The sequence below is a fragment of the Larus michahellis genome, chromosome 8 (assembly GCF_964199755.1).
Source record: "Larus michahellis chromosome 8, bLarMic1.1, whole genome shotgun sequence".
NCBI classification, from domain to species: Eukaryota; Metazoa; Chordata; class Aves; order Charadriiformes; family Laridae; genus Larus; species Larus michahellis.
Genome location: NC_133903.1, coordinates 52,372,090 through 52,393,359, shown reverse-complemented (window position 1 = coordinate 52,393,359; position 21,270 = coordinate 52,372,090). Strand labels below are relative to the sequence as shown.

At 48.2% G+C, this 21,270-nt stretch overlaps 1 protein-coding gene across 7 annotated transcripts; it reads right to left on the bottom strand.

Moving 5' to 3' along the window:
- Positions 1 to 377: 377 nt before the first annotated feature.
- On the bottom strand, positions 378 to 21,117 carry PRKAA2 (protein kinase AMP-activated catalytic subunit alpha 2). Of its 7 annotated transcripts, none has more exons than XM_074596539.1 (10): positions 20,946 to 21,108; positions 14,487 to 14,628; positions 12,347 to 12,440; positions 10,794 to 10,938; positions 9,695 to 9,782; positions 7,167 to 7,391; positions 4,882 to 5,386; positions 3,000 to 3,126; positions 2,479 to 2,752; positions 378 to 1,510 (listed from the first exon to the last, which is right to left on the bottom strand). In XM_074596539.1, exons 1-9 carry the CDS (start codon positions 21,037 to 21,039, stop codon positions 2,514 to 2,516), a joined length of 1,659 nt encoding a protein of 552 aa, XP_074452640.1. In that variant the 5' UTR covers positions 21,040 to 21,108; the 3' UTR covers positions 378 to 1,510; positions 2,479 to 2,513. The 7 variants fall into 7 exon arrangements, with proteins under 7 accessions (XP_074452640.1, XP_074452643.1, XP_074452638.1 ...); XM_074596542.1 differs by having other exon boundaries at positions 20,971 to 21,092; XM_074596537.1 differs by lacking the exon at positions 20,946 to 21,108 and adding an exon at positions 20,223 to 20,530.
- Positions 21,118 to 21,270: the final 153 nt, after the last annotated feature.

Here is a 21,270-nt window from a genome sequence, read left to right as displayed (position 1 = left end):
GTGGGAGCGACGATTTAAACAGCCTTTTACAGCTCAAATACGTTTCACGGCGGGGGGTATGGACGCTCCTAACACTTTCTTGGGTGGAAATTAATGTCTGTCCCTCCAGCTGCTCGGCTGCCCTCTCCTGCTCCTTTCCAAAGGGACTTATCTCCAGCACCCGAAACCATTTAGGGCTGTTTGCTCAGCGTTTGCTCGTGTCCCAGCACTGATCCGAAAGCTGCTAAAAAGCTGGGTGCTGCTCAGCTTCGGCTCTGGGGTGGTTATTTTGGCATGCAGGAGTCTGGATTCTCCATCCTCGCCAGGTATGACCCGCTCACACCACAGCACCGGAGACGCGCATCGTCCGAGAGCCACCGGGCACAGCACCAAAGCCATCCTCCGCCCCAGAGTATTTATTTCATCACGATATAAGATAATAAAAAGCTCGATACAAAACCTAGGAGTACTACAAATATTTCCAGTGTTGCTTTTAAAAAGAAAATTGTTCTGCTGTCGGGTTTTATAATCCAAGCACTGCTGCGTTGGATTTAGCGTACGAGAACTTAACAGCAAAACTGATTTGTTATTCTTTTTTTTTTGGATGCTTTTGTGCGGCTTCTGGAAAAATTGGAGCTGTAAAGTCCCGATAGTGAGAATCCAAGCGTAATCTGTAACAAAAGTAAGGCAATTTTGTGTTTTTAAAAAAAAGGGACTTCAGGCTGAAAATGTCCATTTAACTGCCAGTAGATGGCAAAAATATCCCGTATTTGTCTTCATTACCTAAAATGATTAGTACAAAAGGCTTAATGTGTCGTTCTCTTCCTTGCTTCTCATAGAAACTTGCAGAAAGTATAAATTAAAGTGCAACTGTACAAAAAAAACTAGCAAAAAACCTCTACGGGTCATAAGAAGCTATCCAAAAGATGGATTAAATTTTTTTTTTGAGTGACCGCGTTCCTGGGATTAGCAAAAGTTCTCCTTTGCTTTGTTTCTTACAACAACAACAAAAAAAAAAAATCAGGAAAAAAAAAAACCCACCCAGGATTTTTTTGGCAAAGTTTTCATAAAGCATTTGTTCCTTGACTCATTAGACTATTAACGTTCCTTCGCAATCAAGTAAATGGAATTAAATACCATAGCAAAGCCAAGCGGGTGCCAACGCTGCCCATTAGATGAAGCCTATGTAATCAAAAATAAAAATTCTTTTAAACAAAGGAGTCACACATGCATTCGAGTTTACCCTTGAATAACGAGAATTGAACCTTAAAAATCGCCGTAGTTTGTCTTAGAAAATAAAATCCTTTCCTTCAGATAGCCAGTAGTAAAGGAAGAGTGAAACGCTGGATTCGGATATCCCTGCCTTGTCAGCGGAGCGGTTGAAGGTGACGGTCCGTTGGGCAGCGGCGGGATGGGAGAGCCCTCCGGCGCGAGAAGCGAGTCTCCGGCGGCGCGAAGCTGCGAGCGGGGGACGGCGGGGACGGCGGATTTGGCAGCGATTTTCGGGTGGTCACAACCGGGTGAAGGCTTCCTGTGGGAAAGGCGGGAGGTAAATGCTTCGGAGCCGCGCCATGCTGCTGGCTCTCGCCCAGCCGTGATGACCCCCACCCCGTGGCGGGCAAAGAGATGGGTTTTCGGGGCAGGGGGTGGCGCATCCGAATCCTGCTTGGGATCTGGCCCCTGGAGGGGAGGGTGAGTGGGTTGGAGGGGGGGTGACGATTAAGGGCTGGAAGGCAAGCTGCCTTCACCTTTGAAGGTGGTGAGCAGGTCAGTGCCCTCCAGGGCGCTCAGGAGGAGGAAATAAAGCATCTTATGGGACATTCCTCTGCAAAGACTTGACACGCGGAGGCTTTCCCATGGCAACTTTGCAACAGGACCTTTGCACATCCCACCTTACCCCCCCCCCCCATCTTTAGCAGGGGAAAAAAAAAAACAACAGAGGGGAGGGATGGCATATTGCACTAGTGCAGAAGTGTCTGAGCAGCTGCTGGTTTTAGGAGGAAAGTGTTACCAAAGGCATCCGGATGCGAACGCCGCAGAGCCACTTCATTACCCTGTTTCGTGTAGCTCCTGGCCGACCCCTCTGAGCTGGCTCAGCCCATCCTGGCCCTGCTCCGCACAGCAAAGGGGGTACAACCTCACTGCAGGCTACCGGCACCGCAGAAAGCTTGGCCATGGCTCCGTTAACTCAGGATGAACCAGGGGTGAGGTGTTTTCCAAAAACTCGGAGATATATTTGCTAGTTTACAGCCACGCCAACGTTTCCCATTTGGTTCACTTGGATAAAAAAGGGTATTGGATATATTTCACCACGGTATAATGAGTGAAATACAGTTATTCTTAATTTCCTCGGTGCCTTGTTAGAGGGGAGCATGTTTTGGGTGTGGAACTGGCTCTGTCGCAGGCTATGGAGCGGTGAGGGGCGGAGGAGGAGGAGGAGGAACGAAGGAGAAGAAACAAGGAAGGGATAAGTCGGACCCGATCCTCACAGTGCAATACCGTGTGCGGAGGGACCGGTGCTTCGGTGCCGCCCGTCAGCGAGCCAGGGCCATGATCAGGCTGGCGCACATCTCGAAGAAGTCCATGGTGTGGCTCCCCAGGCGCGGCGTCACCGAGGGGATGCTGCCGACGAAGGAGCCGCTCAAAGAGCCCATCAGCGACTGGCACTCGGCGGCCGCGGCGGCATCGATGCTCAGCCTCGGGCGGTGCAAGCCGGCGGCGGAGCAGGAGCGCTGCGGCGTGGACGAGCCGGACCTCTGCTCCATCACGTCGTCTTGAATATGAAAAAAAAAAGGAAAAAAAAAAAAGAAAAAGTGGCATTAATTTGGCATCTGCAACGCGTGTTTGGTAAGCAACTAGTAAGAGTAGTGGAGACAAATGGCTCAAAAGTGCATTTGCTGACTTGACACAGCAGCATAAGCGTTTTGAAATGCAAAGAATGATTTTAAAATTTTTTTTGACACTGCCAAACCTGCCATTTTATGTGTTTTCCATCTCGCGTTGCACCATTTCCCGCTTACCATCGATGCTTTTGAAGTCCAAGAGATAACTGCGGTTGTCCACCTGGTAGAGCTGCAGGCTCATCTTCACGTAGTTGCCCGTCACCGGGTTCTTGCGGCGCACTCGGAGGTGGTAGGAGTTCACCACCTGCAAGGGGAAACTGGCTTTCAGGAGTAAGATTCAAGGCAGCACGAAGACCATTTCTTTCCTTATTTTTTTTCTAAATACTAGCAAGACACCTTTTGAGAAAAACACGGTTTCTAGAAAGAACAATATCTATAAAACCAAGCAAAGGGTTCATGCCCTATTTCCTCATAAAGCCATCTTTAAAAATGCTTCTTAGGGCTCTGATTCACCAGGTGCTGGCAGACGAAGCCGCCGTGACCCATCTGCCAGGCACCAAACTGATGTTTGCTCCTCTCTGACCAGCAGCAACGGCCACATGAGCCAAAAAATCCACTCATAGACCCACGTACAAGGACGGTGTCCGTGAAACCAGGGCACCTGGGCAACTGGGGAGAGTAACTTCTCCCATCGGCGCAGCTAAATTCAGTGTTTGTGAATCAGCCCTGAGCTGTGCATTTTCTCTTGCCGCTTCCCACCCCACAATCTGCTGCATCTCATTTGCAGTGAGATTTTTTTTTTTTTTTTTTTTCTCTGTGCTATATTTAAGAAGCAATTGCGTGGATGGGAAAGCTATTTTGATGAAGAGTCACATCTGAAGTTATTCTTAGGGTGGGAAAGACTATTGTGAAACCTCCTCGTACCAAAAAAGCTCCACTGCCTACGTTGGGCTGACTTGGTTTGTGAAGCTGTACCAGAAATCCATCAGGTTCGTTCGCTCTCTGTAAGACCGTGCAGCTAACAAATGCCTGGCTGGTGTAGGCATATGCATCTGGAGACAGTCCATCTCCTGGCTGCTGCAGTGAAATCGGGATTCTGGGCGCTACTTGACTTTAAATATGTGATATTATCAAAAATAAGGAGGAGATAGGAGGCACTGAGGAAGCGGCAGAGTGATGTTCACGCTGTACGTCACTGTGGGACCTGGAGCGAGGAGGGTGTCTCCTCCGGTGATGAAGATCTGGGCTGAAATCCTCCTTACCTTGTTCCCCATGCTCACACGAAAGGCCGTGAGTCAGGAGAGCTCACGTCAGCGACTGCACCGAGATTTAGTGAATCAGGCTTAGCAGAAAATAGGAAGGGCTAAGTTGGGGGTTTATTAATCGGCCTTTGAAAAAGATTGCGACTAAATGCTGCGTGGCTCTGAAGAAACACCTGACGGGAGCGCTGTCAACTAAAATGCCGTCTGGGTTTAAATCGAGCTTCAAGAAGGTGAGCCCTAAACCGGGGACGCAGTAAGCGTGTCTGAAAGCACATCCGGACCACCAGCACCGCTCCCTCTCCATCGAGGAAAACGCCACCGCAGCGATGGTGCAAACTCCTGCCCCCAACGTCCCCCCGCCCCTCACCCGTGCATCTTTAACGAAGATGCGTGTCGTGCCATTTCAGCACACAGGACTGCTAGGACGCGGGCAGAAATAACGAGAGTTACTTTGCTCAGAAGCACTCGAGATGACCTCGCAAGGAATTAGCCACCAAAATTAGAAATGCGAATGGCTCCTCTTATCCCCGCAGCTAAACGAGGCAGAATCATCCTTCCAGTCAGAGGCTTAGAGCGTTCAGAAAGAAAACTCTTATTTCAGGCTATAAATAAGCACCACAGCTAGCATCTTAATGCAGCGTGTTTGTAGGGACAAGAAATAGCAGGGCTGGTGGCAGGGTGCGAGCATTTGTTCGGAAACGGGTGAGGCTGTAACCAAACCTACCAACCTCCCCGAGCAATTCAGCTCATGAGAAAAAGACCCTCGAAAAGCAGCAGGAAGCACCAGCACTCCCTACCTTCCACTCGAAATCCAGCTGTTTCATAGCGCGGTAGACCTCGGCCATAATGTCATAGGGTTTGCTCTGGCTGCGGATTCCCAGGTGCCACTTGGCCTTTTTGACAGTCAGGGGTTTTGGCTTGGTGGTGTTGAGGGCATCCAAAGGACATCGCGCTTTGGGGCTGTCCGCTATCAAGGGCGGCATCCGCTCGGGATGCGGCTTCACCCCGGGAGGGATGTGCATGGCGCTGTCGTCCATGAAGGAGCCGGTGGGGGGGCTGGAGGCCAGGTAGAACTCGCTGGCTTGGTTCATGATCCTCCGGTTGTCAATGACGAGGTGGTAAGCCACCGCCAGCTGGTCCTGAGGGTCACCGCTGTACAGGCTGTTCATCACCTCTGACTCTGTGCATTCAAACTTTTCACAAACTTCCCGAACCGCGTCGTCATCGATGACGGTGGCGTCGTAGGAAGGGTCCTCTGGGAACAGGTAACTGGGCAGCTCCTCCTTAAACCACTCGTGTTCCCTGGGGAAAGGCAGAAAGGAGACACCATGAGCTCGGTGCAGGGCTGGGGGCATAAGCTGGGGCAACCACTGCCACCAGTCCCCCACTTTGTCTAGCTAAGACTGATCCTCACCTGCAGACTGGGGAACCCAACCCAGCCCAGCACGGTCCTCCCAGTCTTGCAACAGCGACGACGCTTTGCAAGCATGGCTGCTTGCTCACTGGGCTTTGCAGTAAGACCTCAGCACTTACGAGATGCTCACGCTTTTTGATGACTATGGGTCTGATGGAGATACAGAGCATCGAAGTTATCCAGGTACCTGATTCCCACTGATATTACAATGAAGTCGATGATTAAGTGGCTGAATGCCATAGAGAGCTTTGTCTATAGGTTCTATGTATCAACTGTAAACTTATAGAATCATAGAATGGTTCAGGTCAGAAAGGACCTTAAAGATCATCTGGTTCCACACCTCCCACCAGACCAGGTTGCTCCAAGCCCCGTCCAACCTGGCCATGAACCCCTCCAGGGATGGGGCAGCCACAGCTTCTCTGGGCAACCTGGGCCAGGGGCTCACCACCCTCACAGTAAAGAATTTCTTCCGAATATCTAATCTAAATCTCCCCTCTTTCAGTTTAAAACTGTTATCCCTTGTCCTATCACTCCACTCCCTGATAAAAAGTCCCTCCACAGCTTTCCTGTAGCCCCTTTAGGTGCTGGAAGGGGCTCTCAGGTCTCCCTGGAGCCTTCTCTTCTCCAGGCTGAACAACCCCAACTCTCTCTGCCTGTCCCATGTCTCAGCATGTCTTGCCACATGTGCTGCTGCTCTAACATGTAATTAAATCCTCTCGTCTTAAAGAATTAAGAAATAAAAAAGGCATTTTACTTGTTTTTACTTGAAAGGTAAAATTGAGGCCATCCATTGCAAATGCGTTAAAAACCTGAGAACTCCTGAAAGTCCCAGTAACGTTTAAGTAGATGCGTAGCACACCAGCTAGCTGTAATGGTTACTATAAATTTCATAAAACGCTCACTGAGCTCCTGTTTTGCAAAATGTTTCTAAAATGGCTCGGATTGTGAGAACTTGGAAGTCCTACTGCCAGCCATGAACTTTTAATGATCTCTGCAGGCACAAATATCTGCTTAAGAACCCAAGTGTCCCTTTCCTCTTGAATTTCCACAGCGATGCATGCAGATAAAAGGTTCGTGGGCACTGCACTCATTGCCTAGACGAGAAAACTATGCTGCATTTAAAGATGAACTATTAACTCACATTTTAAACTATATGCGGTATTTATGGATTAAGTTAGTAATTCTTGTGTTTCTCCCCCTTTTTTATTGGATAGACACTCAGTACAATGATTACCCTCTTATTCCGAACGGGGACCCAGAGGGAGGTGGTCTTGGTAATGAAAAAAGGCTGGTGGATATTAAGTTCTTAGGATTATTGCACGATGTAGCTGGTTTTGCTAAGCACTATTAAGAGATTTTTGAGGCTATTTTATAACACAGTAAAATAGCATACATATATATATATATGTAAAATCTATATAAAATCATCACCCTGTTCATCATCACCCACTGCCAGCCGGCAGAACCCACCGCTCCATCGGCGCAAAAAGGTGCAGGAGTGCTCCTTGAATCACTTGGGACAAAAACCAGCTGGATTAGCTGATACTCCTGTAAAGCACCCGGCCCACCTGCCAGCAGATGACCCCCAGGACAGCCACCATCCTCTGCCACCGGTACGCTGGAGCCCCCCCGAACACAGCCAGCCCACCCCATCCCACCTGGGCTGACCTGATGTCCTTGATGGTTGCTCGCTTGAGGGGGTCAACCTGCAGCATGTGCATGAGGAGAGTGGCGACGGAGCGGTTGAGGTATTCAGGGATGTAAAACACACCTCCCCGGATCTTCTTGAAGAGGGTGGGGACGTGCTCGTCGTCGAAAGGCAAAGTGCCACAAAGAAGGGCGTAGAGGATAACGCCACAGCTCCAGATGTCCACCTCGGGGCCGGCGTACAGCCTGTGCGAAGGCAAGGGCAGGAGAAAGGTGTCACCCCCCCCATCCTCCTCTCCTTAGGCTGCAGGTCCCACCGGGCGAGCTGGGGACCCTCAGCCAGCTCCACGGGGGCCAGAGCCACAGCCCACCCCAGGGCTGCTCATGCAGATGCCCCCAACCAAACCTGGCATGGCAGGTTTGGAAATGGCATGGCAGGGCTGATGTGGGCTGCCCACGCTCCTCTGGATGGACACGTACATCCCTGCATCCTCCAGACCCTCCAAAACACCAAACCCCACATTTCCAAGAGCTCTGCCAGGCTGTTTGTTCCTTTGCCCCAAAGGCTCAGCCAGCAACTCCGGTTCATTCCACGAGGCAGATCAAATGCAGGCAGATACTCTATCTCGGTGTGTTTATTTTCGGTTGAAGTTTGTGTGTTGGTACGCAAGCGCTTCCGACAAGCTGCTAATACGCTCCCTGGCATCACCAAGCCGGGACACCCCAAATATACGGGTTTTCCTGCTGCTTGCTCGCTCCATTTGTTTATCTCTTTTTGCTACAATGGATGCTTTCTCAGAGATTTTGGGAGGCGGTGCCTCCCCTCCACCTGTAAAACCCTACCAAAATACAGGGGCTGAAATGGAAATACAGAAGTCGCTTCACGCAGCCTCAGCATCCTGCACTTGCTCCTCCTGAAGAGCATCGCCGCAGACACACCAGCGTATAAAGAACGCCGGTCATCCATACAGCCACTTTCTGAACACCACCAAAACACCGGCTCCGCGCCTCCAAGGGTGAGACTTTCCACCAGCGAGGCCAGGGACCGCAGCAAAGTCACTTTGGAAACGCGGACCATTAGCCAGGTTCCCCTTTGGTCCTGCCTCCACGCGTGATTCCAACAGATTTGTTTTCCCGATAACCGCGTTGCCTGACCAGTTCATCGGACTTTTAAGCCCAAATGAGATGCACTTTTATGACGCTGAAACCTGAGCTGTCACGCTCTGCTGCTTTTGTGCTCTCCCCAGCAAAGGCAGCAGGAGCCGGTGAAAAAGTGCAACGTGTAGGTTTGGTTTTGGTTTTCTTTCTTACTTTTCCTGTTAATAAGCTGTATTGCCTGTATCCTTCAAACAGTCAGGCTCTGCACACTGGGACTTGCTAACAACATGCCTTGTCTCCCATACGACCTGAAAATAACGTGCTTCTGGCCTTTATTGAAAAGGACATGGAAATGATACGAATGGTTTTTTGGAATCACATTAAGAGTTGCCGGCTTTGTCCCCCTCTTGACAACGAGGATTTACTTGCTTTCACGTGTAGAGCTGTAGTCACAACAGGGTTTTTGGATGCTGGTCTAATTCCTAGGATGCTCTGCCAACACTTGCACTGGTGTAAACAGGGATAAAATAATCATAATCACAGCTAAGACACTTTGAACAAAATGTTGTATTTAAAAGCTACAGTGATAGGCAAAAATACGCTGGATTAGGAAAACTAATGCTTGTGCAAAGGGTGATAGTGAGGAGACGGGTAGTTTGAAGGACCATGCAGAGGGATGAAAATTTGAAAATCTGCGTTCGCAATCCTTGCTATGCTATTATACAGTTAGGGAAATAAGTACATTCGATGTAACTGAGGTTCCTGGCAGTAAGACACAGGAGGTAACAGTTCTGTATCAACGTGGCAAAGTCCAATTCAACCTTGCAGAGCGCGTTCAACGCGCCACGTGTTGTACAGATGTGGCACGCTGAGAGACGCAACCACACTGGAGGTTTGTCAATTCAATTCATCAGTTCAAAACAAAGTTATGACGGTTGAACCTCCTGTCACGAAAAAAGAACCCTAGCTTGAGGAACCAGAAGACAAGTATTTTCAATACAAGAGTTCAAAGTGTAGGGAATTGATTAAAGATACTCCAGATCCTTCTGTTAGTGAGTAGGTTTCCTCATTAACGCTGTGTTTTACATTATAGGTGGGCAAGAGAGAAGGGGCTGGTCTGGAAAACTCTTTCCATCTGAAACCTCAATATTTGCATCCAAAGAGGAATTTTCATCCTCTTTAATTAGCAATATAAACAGTCAACATCTGCTATTAATACGTCCTCCAAAGTAAACATCTTTAGCAAAACATGTTCTGCTATTACAGCTATTGAGAAATGTAATAACCAAGAAAATGTCCAGATTTTTGCCAGTAGATTCACCCAAACGTATAAACACAGCCTGGAAGGATTCAGCTGCTTTTACTGGATGCGCAAAGCTGTTTCCGATCCCAAGGACAAATTGAAAGACCGTGTGCTCACACAGGCTCTGGTTAGAAGCGGAATGTCCTACCTTCCAGAGATGACTTCAGGGGCTGCATAATTTGGGGAACCGCAGCTCGTGCGTAGAAATTCGCCATCTGACATCATGTTGGACAATCCTAAAAAGAAGATGTTTACTACGTATTGATGCTTGACGTGAAGGTCCAAGCCACAGAGGACTCCCTGTCGCACAGAGGAGGAGAGGTATAGAGAGTGGAGAGGGAAGTTTGGAGGGAAACTGTCGACATCATTTAGATAGAGTCCTTTGAGCTGATCTGCAAAGCATCGTTATTATTATTATTATTAATAATATTACCATTACTATTATTATTTTCACCTCTAACCAAGGGAGGGTTAAATGCTGACATAATTTAGATAGAGTCCTTTGAGCTGATTTGCAAATCATCGTTGTTATTATCACTACTACCACCATTATTTTCACCTCTAACCAAGGAATATTCACTCCAGGCTAATTTTGCTTCTCTAAGTTACAAATCCCACAGTTTTCTTTCTTTGGCAAGGAGGAAATGAGACATAATTCATCCCAGAGCACTTAACGTTAGATGGGAATTGTGTGGGGTCACGGAAGTTGTAAATCTTCAAAAGGACTTATCACTGTTAGAAAGGACTCACCGGGACGGAGCTGGTAGCCCAGCTATTTCAATGGATTTCACTCGGTAACGCCACTTTAAAGACTCCTGTTACTGCTCATTTGTAAAATGAAGCGAGGCCAAGAGCACATGGCCAAGCGTACGGAGAGCACGCATGAAAATAAACACACGCCGCCAGCTCGCCCTGGAATTAACTGCAAAGAGTCTGTCTTAAACATAAATTAGCCAAATCTTTATATTAGGTGATTATACTAAAACATAGCGAAGATTTGCAAATTACTTCGCTGCTCCGTTCTTAGTGCCAGTACAGCAGCAGCCTACAATAAGTAATCCCTGCTTTTGCGGAAAAAAAAAAAAAAAAAAAAGGCCGGTGTTTATAACTGTGGGCTTTTCAGGTGAAGCAAGTGCTAGTGGTTAGGAAAACAAGGCTCTGGGTTTTGTACGGCGTGCTACGCCGACACGCTCCAGCAAGCGCCTCGGAGCTGGCTGCATTTCTGGAATGCTGCTGGGGTCACATACCAAAATCGGCTATCTTCGCATTCATGTGCGCGTCCAGCAGCACGTTCTCCGGTTTCAGGTCTCGGTGGACAACCATGTGTCTGTGGCAGTAATCCACCGCCGAGAGAATCTGCTGGAAAAGGCGTCGAGCTTCTGCCTCTTCAACCTGCGGGTGCAAGGGGAAACAGTCCTGAAGGCTGGTCTGCGCGCAGAGCTGGCGAGGGAAGGTTTGATTTAGCAAGGAGCCAAAATATTCCAGGGTGCAGAGAGAAAATCACCGCGCGCTTGTGACCAGAAGCAGCAAATAAAGCAGATTTGCCCCCCCGCCCCGGCCTTGCATTTTATAGTGCACTAATGTTTTCAAACGATACAGCCCAGAGATGAGATCAGACACCTAAATTTGGCTGAGCTACCAAGGAGAACTTATTGGTGGCACCTATGAGGCAATGGCTCGCTGTCCCAAGGGGACCAGTTCTGCTACACAGCACATGCAGATCAAGGCTGGACAAAACACCCCGGAAGATGCTACAGGGAGCGATTCCTCATGGACAGATGGCTTGGGGGGGAAAAAAAGGCTAAAGGTGGAATATCATAATGATTTTAATTAGCTATATAGCTATATTAGCTATAAAGTTGTATGAGCTGTATCAGAGAAATTACATTTAAAATTATGAGGAGACGGATTATTTTTACTGATGACTTCTTAAAGACTGTCCTCCTGAAAAATTTAGTTTCTGAATGCAAAGGTCAGAAAAGATCCAGATTAGTCACTGAAAAGATAAATGCGTAAAAGACAAATGGGTAAAATGCGCTGGAAATCAGAACCGTAGGTAGGAAAGTAAATGGGCTCCGCTCCATCGACCAGTACGCCAGTCTAAACCAATTCATTGCAAATGTATTGGCTTTTTGTAGTACAGAGAGGAAACGTATGATGGGCTGATCCTTCACCTGAAGCCTTGTTCTGGATGTCCACTTCAGCCCATTTGCATCTCCTTGCCCTGTGGTTGCTCCCTGCCTACGAGGATGTCCACAGGGCAGACACTCATGATTTTCTTTGTAACCATAATATCACATTTCATGGGCTCAACCTATGCCTCAGGTGATTCATACCCAGCAGGATTACTGGCATTCGAAAATGTTGTTCAGATAAGCCACATCCTTAAAAAGTCTTCAAAAAACCTGACGTGGAGCCAAGGGGGAGGCGAATGACCGGGACGGAGACCATACCGACCGCTCTTTCCCTACAGTAAATCTGCTGCTGAACCGTGGGGGTTTTGACAGGCAACCCAGACCTAAAAATCATCAAAATATGCTAGTCTTCCAAATATTTGCACTAAGCAACACGTTACCTTGGATATTTTGGTTTGCGTATCGAAATACATCAGAGAACGTTGCAAAAAATCGCACGCAACTTTTGTGCGAGCCGGGTACGAGACACTCCAGATGGGATTGCTGTGAAGCAACTTCTATTTTGGGCCTTAACCTTAACCGTGTTCCCTTTAGCAGTCGTTTCGCTTCTAAACACCATCCTCTTCCCACACAAGTGTTTGGGCTGACACGGTACTGGCACTTACACGTCCATGCTTACAGATGTAATCAAATAATTCACCGCCAGATACATATTCCATGACCATGAAGAAGTCCGTTGGCGTGCTGATGACCTGGTACCTTCGAAAACACAAGTGGATTTAGGAAAAAAAAATAATGAAGAAGAATGGGGAAAGGCTTTTAAACAGATTATTAGTTTCATGTCAACCCTTAAAATAAGCATTTCTGCTTCTGAAAAGCCACCTCTTATTTCAAGTATAATGTTTCACTTGTCCATGAAAGGATCTCTCCTACAGACCTACAGTTTTCCTTCAAGCTTTTAAATAATCTTCTGAACTCTCTGCCAGACAATCCTATCGCATTTAGGACGGTCCTGATTTTCAAATTCCCATTTTGCCCAAGATCGGTAACAACAGCTTTAGAAATGAAGGCTTCATTAGCTGGGGGCAGGGCGGGGGTACATTTGGTTTCCCTCACATCAAGGAGAAAGAAGACCAAGAAGAACTCTAGACACTAGAGGGAGCTTCTTTTGGAAAGGTATAGACGAGCGCCCCAAAAGATCACAGCTATTTTTCACATATTAAATCCCTCTTTACATTCTAGAATGGCGGCGGGGGTTGGGGGGGGAAGTATCACCCTTGAATCGCAAATTTATTCTCCATTTTCATTCAGAATGACCCCCCCTGAGCGCCGTGAACGCATTTCAGTGTCCCAGCTGGTACAAACCGCCCGTGATGAGCTGAGGTCAACGCAGCTACAGGACATTCATGGCAGCACCAGCTGAGACCCCTTCCCTTTTATTTCAGACACATTGCTACTTGCTTTTTCTTTTCTTTTTTTTACAGCTGAATTTCCGTGGGTCGTAATTTGAAACAAACACATTTCAAACAGTTTTCAGAGATCAGCAAGGGAAGAGGTGATAGTCCCACAAAGATCAATGGGATCAACTGAATTTTTCTGAAGTGCTTCAGACCCAGACACGTAAGTTATTAACTGCCCCATTATTTCTTTTAAATACATGTAAAAAGCTATTAAAAGAGGAGACTTATGTACCACGGTCTCCTCCTCACCTCTTTATTTTATCGTTGTATTTCATGATTGCAGTATGTACCATAGGAGGCTGATAATGTTCAACTAGGTTTAATTTTTAGACTTTAATAGTTTGACAAACGTGTGAACAGGACTTAACTGGCAGGATGCTGGACACACAGCTGAGGACTCTTGCTGGCTTTTTCGTGAAATAATACCAATCTGTTCTCCAATAAATCCCTGGAACTGTGAAGTTACTCTAAAGTCAACAGTTGCTGCATGGTTAGTTATTTAACTGTAGAGAGAATTTGTTTTCCCTTGCCTCTAAGTCCCAGGTATTTGCTATATCTCATGCCAGTTTTAAGGCTGACCTAAATGTCAACTTATCCTTGCAGTTACCATTCAACAGCTTTCTTTTATAGAAATGCCAAAGATATTATCGAGTGCCTCATTAACGTGGACTGGCTGCACAAACTGGGGATTGAGAAGGAATCCCAGAGGCTGGAGCGCAGGTGCTGATTTACAACTTAAATTCAGGTCCATCAGAGGGGCAACTTTGAAAACTTATGCCTGAATAATAAATTTAAAAAAAAAAATATATATGTTCCTTTAAGCTCCGGATAATCAGGCCATTAAAACGTAAATCCTATTGACTTCAGGCCAAGGCTTCACTCTACAAGCCGGGCTGCGCTGCAATTCCTCAGGCACGACTCTCAGCAGCTTCAAGTCCAGAGATATCAAGCCTAAAAAGGGTCATCACAAACAACTCCCAACGCAGGGAAGCCCAGACCCTTTCTACGCACCTTCACAATGGCCTCTGCATGGGAGAGGGGACAGCTTGGACGGGTTTAGCTGAGCAAAACCTGATGCGGGGACATCGGTCTGTTGGCTGTTACAACTCAGTCTCCCAATGGAAGAAGCATCTTCCGTCATTTCTCAAAGTGTCATCTGTGTCCCCTGCCGTAACGTAGCGGGAGACTCTAGAAAAGCAACATTTGGCTCTAACATGCCAAAACTTGACCACACACTTAACGTTTTCTACTACTCTAAGCCACCTCCTGAAACCAAGGCAACTGCGTACGTGAAGTCTTTGCAGATGGAGGAGTAAGGCGGACACGCAGCAGAAAGGGTACTTACAGCTTGATAATATGAGGGTGCCGGAAGAGTTTAAGGTTTTGAATTTCTCGTTTGATCTTCCCAACCACATCCAGGCTGCGTATTTTCTGTCTGTTGAGTATTTTTACCGCTACTTTGTGCCCCGTCAGCTGGTGTTCGCCGACTATTAGAGAGAGAGCATTGCAAAGTCACTACACAGCGCAGCAAGATTCACACAAGCAATTTAGGACGCTGTGATTTATAAGCAAAAAGCAACTCTTGAAGGGAAAAAAAAAACAAAACAAAAGATGAGGGGGTGAAATATTTTAAACTTGGTTTTTATCTCTTCACTTTATTGCTTTCTCAGTGGAGTCATGGAAGACAGAAGAGAGGGGACTTATCCATAAAAAACACTCACGTAGATAAACCAGAGTGAGTTACTGGAGGAGGTCATACCCAAAGCTAATTTGCGAGGATTTATGGCATGTAAAAGCTAGATCAATCAGAAACAGATAGATTTAAATGGCAGAGGAGAATCTCCACCGTAACACACTGGTTGAGTAAATCCCTAATAAGCCCGGTCTTAAAACTAGACCATCGCACTTCTTTTAAAAAAATGATATAGGGATTTTCCCTGCCCAAAATAGGACTGCGGGATTTGCATTACTAAAATGAATTTCTATTTATACTTCCTCAAGCGCGCGTCTTGGTTTGAGGACAAGCTGCAGGAATGCTGCTGCACGGCAAGAGCAAATTCTGGCTTTAGAAAAGATACAAACTTCAACACGGGTTTTTATAATATGCGCTTTGAGCAACGGAGAGGCTGATGCTTATCTCCTGGGTACAGGGACAAACAGAAACCACAAACCGGGAGTAGCACCACTGGCACTGGGGGAATTGCACTAACTTAACAATAACGTGAGATGGATTCAGCATTGGATCCACTTGTTATCAATAAACAGATTACGCAGAAAAAACAAATAGCTCGTTGGAAGCAAGATTTGTCGTGAAGTTAACAGCAGAAACTGCTTGAAGACTGTCAATCAGATGTTTGTATCTAAAAGGATTCTCTGGCCATGAGCTACCCCTTCTCACTATTTTCTAACGTGATACTAAAAATGGTGACATACGGATGGTTTTCTTAAAACTGCACAGAAAACCTGCTTACAGTAAATATTTGTGCTCTCTAATTATGAACGTCACCCTTCCAGTAATAACACAGGGTGCAAGGAGTTAATAATTATGAGCAAACCTGGTTATTACATTATTAGACTCTGTAATTTTGGAGGCCGTAACGAGCTGAGGAGAAGCAAGCGGGGCGAGCAGACGGCGTGAGAAGGGCAGGGCAGCAGCGCCGGCACCGCGCGGGGCACGCCAGGTCACTATTATTAGCCACCAGATAAGACCTGCCGGAGATTCTTTCCTCAGTAAGAGCATCCTAAAAATAAAACACTTTGCTGCCCTTGAAAATTAAAGCACCACTTTGCATGCCCATTTTATTCCTCGCAATGCTTACAACTACCAGGCGAAATGAGAATAAGCTAAGCTTTGCGGTAGAGATGCAATTTAGGGATTAGCTGAGGGCTGGAGGAGGCAGATAATTCCTCTTGCGCGGTGCCAGGAGAGCGCTGTAAATAGTCAGAGGAGGCATTTTCCCTGGTGCATCCTCGGGGAGAGGAGAGCGGGGCAGCGCTGGGCCTGTCCCGGGGCAGGGAGGCTTTCGCTGGAGCAAGACTCTGCAAAGCAGCGCCTGGGCGAGGGGGTCCAAAAGCAGCTCCGAGCTTTACTGGGGCTTGGGGGTGGGGGGGGGGTGGGGTACAGCCTCTTCCGTCGCTGCAACAAATTCTCCCCACGTTGTGCCAACAGTCATCTTATAAAGAGAACCGATCTCTCATTGCCGAGGTTGTTGTGGTCTATACACGGTATATCTGACACCGAGGAGGCTGGGGAAGGCACGACAGAGAGGGAGAAGACAACTTCAGAAGACACCTTTGAGAACAAGGTTTTTTTCCCAGCAGATTCCATGGCCTATAGCGCTCTGACAGCTCTGCTCTCTCTGTCCTGGGAGCACAAGAAGCTGTACTTTGGAAGCTGCCCTCGACTCACTCAGTTCCATTAAAGAATTACAACGCGCTAAGCCATTAGTTGGGAAACTGAGGAACAGCACAGCAAAGAGTTTTATCGCTGAACTAGGAAGAAACCCCTGATTTCTGCCGCCCTTTGTTTCAAGACAACCCTTTCTGGCCGTCTCCCACTATATGCTTTGAAAAATGTTTATTATACGCTTGGGAAAAAAAATAAAATGGCCATGCCCGGAATTAATAATTATTGGTTTTGATACCGCTGCCGAGTAGTACGTCCCCTTTCCATCCATGACAAACAGCATGTAACTCTGCGAAGGTTTGCTAGCTGCAAACACATTAATAATTAAAAATAAACAGTCTATTTTGTAATCCTTCCTTTGCTTACAGTAAGCATTAGATACAGAGATGATATTGTTTCAGTCCCCAGTGGCTTGTTAAGCCTTGAGAGACAAAGAGAGAACGTAATTTGCGATGTGGTGGGAGACTTTTAAGCCTTTCATGTCTCTCCGGCTGCAGCCTGTAGGTGCAGGAATTTTGACATGGGGCAGTAAGGACGACTGTCCCTCTGCTCATGGAGTCGCTGTATCTGACTCCAAGTGCCGGAGCACGTTGGTGGGATGATCCAGCCCATGTTGGTGGGATGTTGAGCCAGGAGGTAGGTCCCATGCCTCCCGCAGGCATGGAAGGGGATGCTCGTGCAGCTCCTCTCTAATGGGTTTATCCTCTCCTCGCCCCAAGGATGGGCAACGGTGGTCTCGGGTGGTGGTGAGGAAGCCACCACCTTCCCTCTCCCTACCTCTACGGATTAAAAGCCCAGCAGGAGGAGGGTGGGCTGAGCAGCAGAATTAGAAAGGGGATTTGAGCAGATGTCTTGCCTTTTAGTGACAAGTACTCAGGTAAGCTCCACCGCAGCTGAAAACCAGCAACCAGGGCTTTCCTGGGGCGAGCAAGGAAGATGGATTAGACACTGAGGGGAGGAGCAGCATTGCACGCTGTGCCACAAAAAAAAACCCCAGATGTAAAGGTTAGGCGGTAACGCTGACCCTAAACTCCAAAAAATGCCACCAAATGGGACATGGTGTGAGCATCCTTCGCTGCTACCCCATCTGCTTGCACGTGTGACTGCCTGGGCACGAGGATGCTTCAGCATCAGATGATGTTAAGGAAAGAAGGGAAGAGTTTTAATAGAATTAGTTTCTGAAAGAGGACCCTTCTAATTTAGTTATTTTTATAAGAGAAAAAAATGAGGAGGAATAGTATTTAACTTACAGGAAGCTGAGAAAATCATTAAAACCCCTCGACAACATGGTTTTTTTACAGCAGGTACCAATGAAGCCACCTCTGCGTGTGTGTTTGATATGGCTCAGGTAGCATAAGCAGTTAAATTTTTTTGCAAATTCTCCAGGGGAATGTAAAAGTTTAGGGAGGAGCAAGAAAACTCCTTTCCTATCAGCTGTGCCGGCCCTTATCTCAGCCCAAAGTTAAAAACGAAATCCATCCAAGGCATATATTTAGCACCGCTGTATTAATTCTGCCCCAGCGCCGCTTGCTCGTATGTTATATCACCCTTCCCTTCCCTTTCCTTCAATCTGTTCAGTCTCCTTTAGTTTATCTTCCCTCCAACGCCAGGTTTGTCCTTCAGTGGGAAAATGGGATCTGACCCCAACTCGAGGACCTGTGCCCATGGAGGTGCCCTCATAACCAGCATAAACATAACCCAAGCATTGCCGGTCCTTGAGGGACCACAAATTCATCATCTTGGTGGCCAACAAGCACGGGCAAGAAACCACCAAGTGGCCACCAGGGACATCGTGCGTGGCACCACATGGAAAAACATTTGTGTTACTCTGCCGGGTTTTGATTGAAGCTCTCGTTGCGCGAGGGCCGTGGTCACAGGAGAGCTCTTCGGGGACCCGCAGGGTGGGATGTGCCCAGGACAAACACAGCAGCAATTTCTCTAATCTGTTCTTACCAACCGGCAGTGGAGGAGATGCCACCTCCTTCCTTCATTGCTTCACTAAACTCAAAATCCAAGATCATTTCCGCAGTTCTATTTTCAGCAAATTAATCTTATCTTTGGCCTGGAGTTCAGGGAAAATAACTATCACCAGCTCTCCCTGCATTTAGCAAAATCCTATCTAGTAACGTTGACCCTTGGCATGAGACCTCCTATCCATCCGCCACATTCACATCCACCACGTTAACTCCTGCCACCTTCCTCTCTTGTAGAAAAAAAAAAAAAAATGCTGCATTTTAATCACCATTTCCAGCTGGAATTTCAGTATTATCACCAAGATCCTGCTCCCATCTGCCAACCTATTTGCTCCCCTCCGTGCCTTGTGTGGTCTTTCCATAAATAAGATCAAGGAACTGAATGGGCGTAAAACTAACTGTTTCTTGCAGCGTTTAACTAGTTTTCAGGGGGACCGGTTCGCTGATGACCCATGGAGTGCTCAGGCAGAACAAACATCCCAACAGGGTGGCAGGGACATTTTCTGTTGTTAGATCTGGTTTCTGATGGCTCAAAGCGACTATTCAGCTCCAGCCACAAATCCAAGCTCTGGTTCCTGCTTCATCGTTACTAAATCCTTCCCTCCCATTGCCGCTTTTTAATTTCCTTAATAACTGCAATCCTTAAAAATTTTAATTTATGATTTCTTAATGTTGAGAAGGAAGGCCTCTCACAAAGTCTTGCGCAAGGCAGTTTGAAGAAAACACATCAGCAACAAGAAATGTCACTGATGGCACTGGCCGCCGCAGTGAAAAAAATATATATACAAAGCTTGACCGAATCAGGCAAAAATGTCTTCGCTTTTCTCTTGTTTCTTGCTAAACAGGGTGAATATACTTTTTTTTTTCCTAAAGCTCACTTGTTTAAAATGCTATAATTCGGTATAAATAGGAGATCTAGTTTCTACATCCCAGTTTCCAATCTCACGTCCAAATTTCACGTGTCAGTTGTAGGCAAAATGTTAAGGAAAAAAAAAATATTTATATATAAAGGGTACTACTTAGGCATAAAGGATGTTGAGCTAGGCAATCTCTTTTATGTTATTTGAAATGTTTTTTTGGAAACTATCAGCGTTTACCAGCGTCGGGTCATATGTGGGGCGGGGGGTGTTTGTGCTAGCTACTCCTGAAAGGTGGTTATGGAAAAAAGGCTATTGTTGGCCGGCTTAATTTGGCGCCCAAGAAAAAAAAAAAAAAATTGCCTCTGGAGCACTTTTTGAGGTCTGCTGGTATACATGAGTGATTTAAATGGTCCTTACTGTTAGAAGTATTTACTCCGATAATTCTTTAGTCAGTAAATTTGTGGTTTGGGATTAAACACAGCAATATATTTTTAGGGGCCTGATTAATGGTCACAGGTGGATTTAGCTCAGTGGTTGCGGTGGTTTCTTTCCCCTGCTGTCAATTTTGGTTTATTTTAAAACTCTGGTCGCTGAGCGCGGGCACATCACCCCTTCCACCAGCCACAGCGCCGCGGGGCAGGGGGACACCGAGCGGGGCAGCTGGAGCTACACCCATTCCCAACCAGGAATCACAGCTGTCCATTTTGCTTAGACAAGAAATTTGGTTGGGTTTGTTTGTTGTTTTGTTGTTTTTTTTTTTAAATATCTTGATTCAAAGATAAAATTTGCGTGTAATGGCAGAACGCACAGGAGACAGAAACACAAATCTTTGCAAACCTTACGGTCGGGCAAAGCGAAGGTGGTGCCTTGAAAATGCGAGCTGGCCACCTTGGCACGAACACAGAGGAATCCCAGCGTTACAGCCCAAGCCAGACCCGACCCCCTCCATCCTTGCCCGCGGCGGGAGCCGCTTCCCGGGCTGCCGGGCTCCCGGGGGTGATGTACAGCAGGAGAATCCCCTTTCGCTCCCGCTTCCTCACGCTCCGAAACGCTTGCCATCCCTTTGGGAAGGAAGGGGCGACGGGGACCACAGCCCCGGCACCGAGGGGGGAAGGATGCCGGTCAGTGTCCGCTTTGCTGTCCAACCTTCCCATCGCCTTCCTCCCAGTCCGGGGAGGAAAGTTTTGGGGGGTCCTGCGGGGAGCACCGGCGGCGGGGGCTGCAGCGGGCAAGGGCTTGGGCGAGGTCTGCATCCCCCAGCACCTGCCCGCGACCCCCATCATCCCGCTCCCCCCGCCCACCACCACCACACCGAGAAGGGGCCGCCTCCCACCCCGCAGCCCCCCGGGGATGCTCCGCCAGCCGCTCCCTCCCCCGGACCCCGCCGCCCCCCGGGGATGCTGCAGGGGGGAGCCGCCGAGGGAGGGGAGGCGATGCCCGGCGCGGAGGCCCGCGTTAACGGGGAGGAGGTGAAGGAGGAGGAGGAGGAGGAGGGCGGTGGCGGTGGCGGGGGGTGCGCAGCCCGGCGAGCCCGGCCCCCCTTCCCCGCGGCCGCGTTACTCAGCTCTTGACTTTGCCGAAGGTGCCGACCCCCAGCGTGTCTCCCAGCACATAGTGGCCGATCTTCACCCGCCCGTCGTGCTTCTGCTTCTCGGCCATGTTCGCCCCCCGCCGACGGACCACAATGCACAGGGCCGGCCCGGCTCGGCGGGCGGGAGCGGCGGCGGCGGCGGCGGCGGCGGCGGCGGGGCGGGAGCGGCGGCCGGGCCGGGTGCGCGGGGGCGGGCAGGGACGCGCCCCCCGCGGATGCCGGGTGGGGAAGAGGGACGGGGGGGGGGGGGCGCACACACAGGCGCATACACACACCCCTCTTTAGGGTGCACCTGGTTG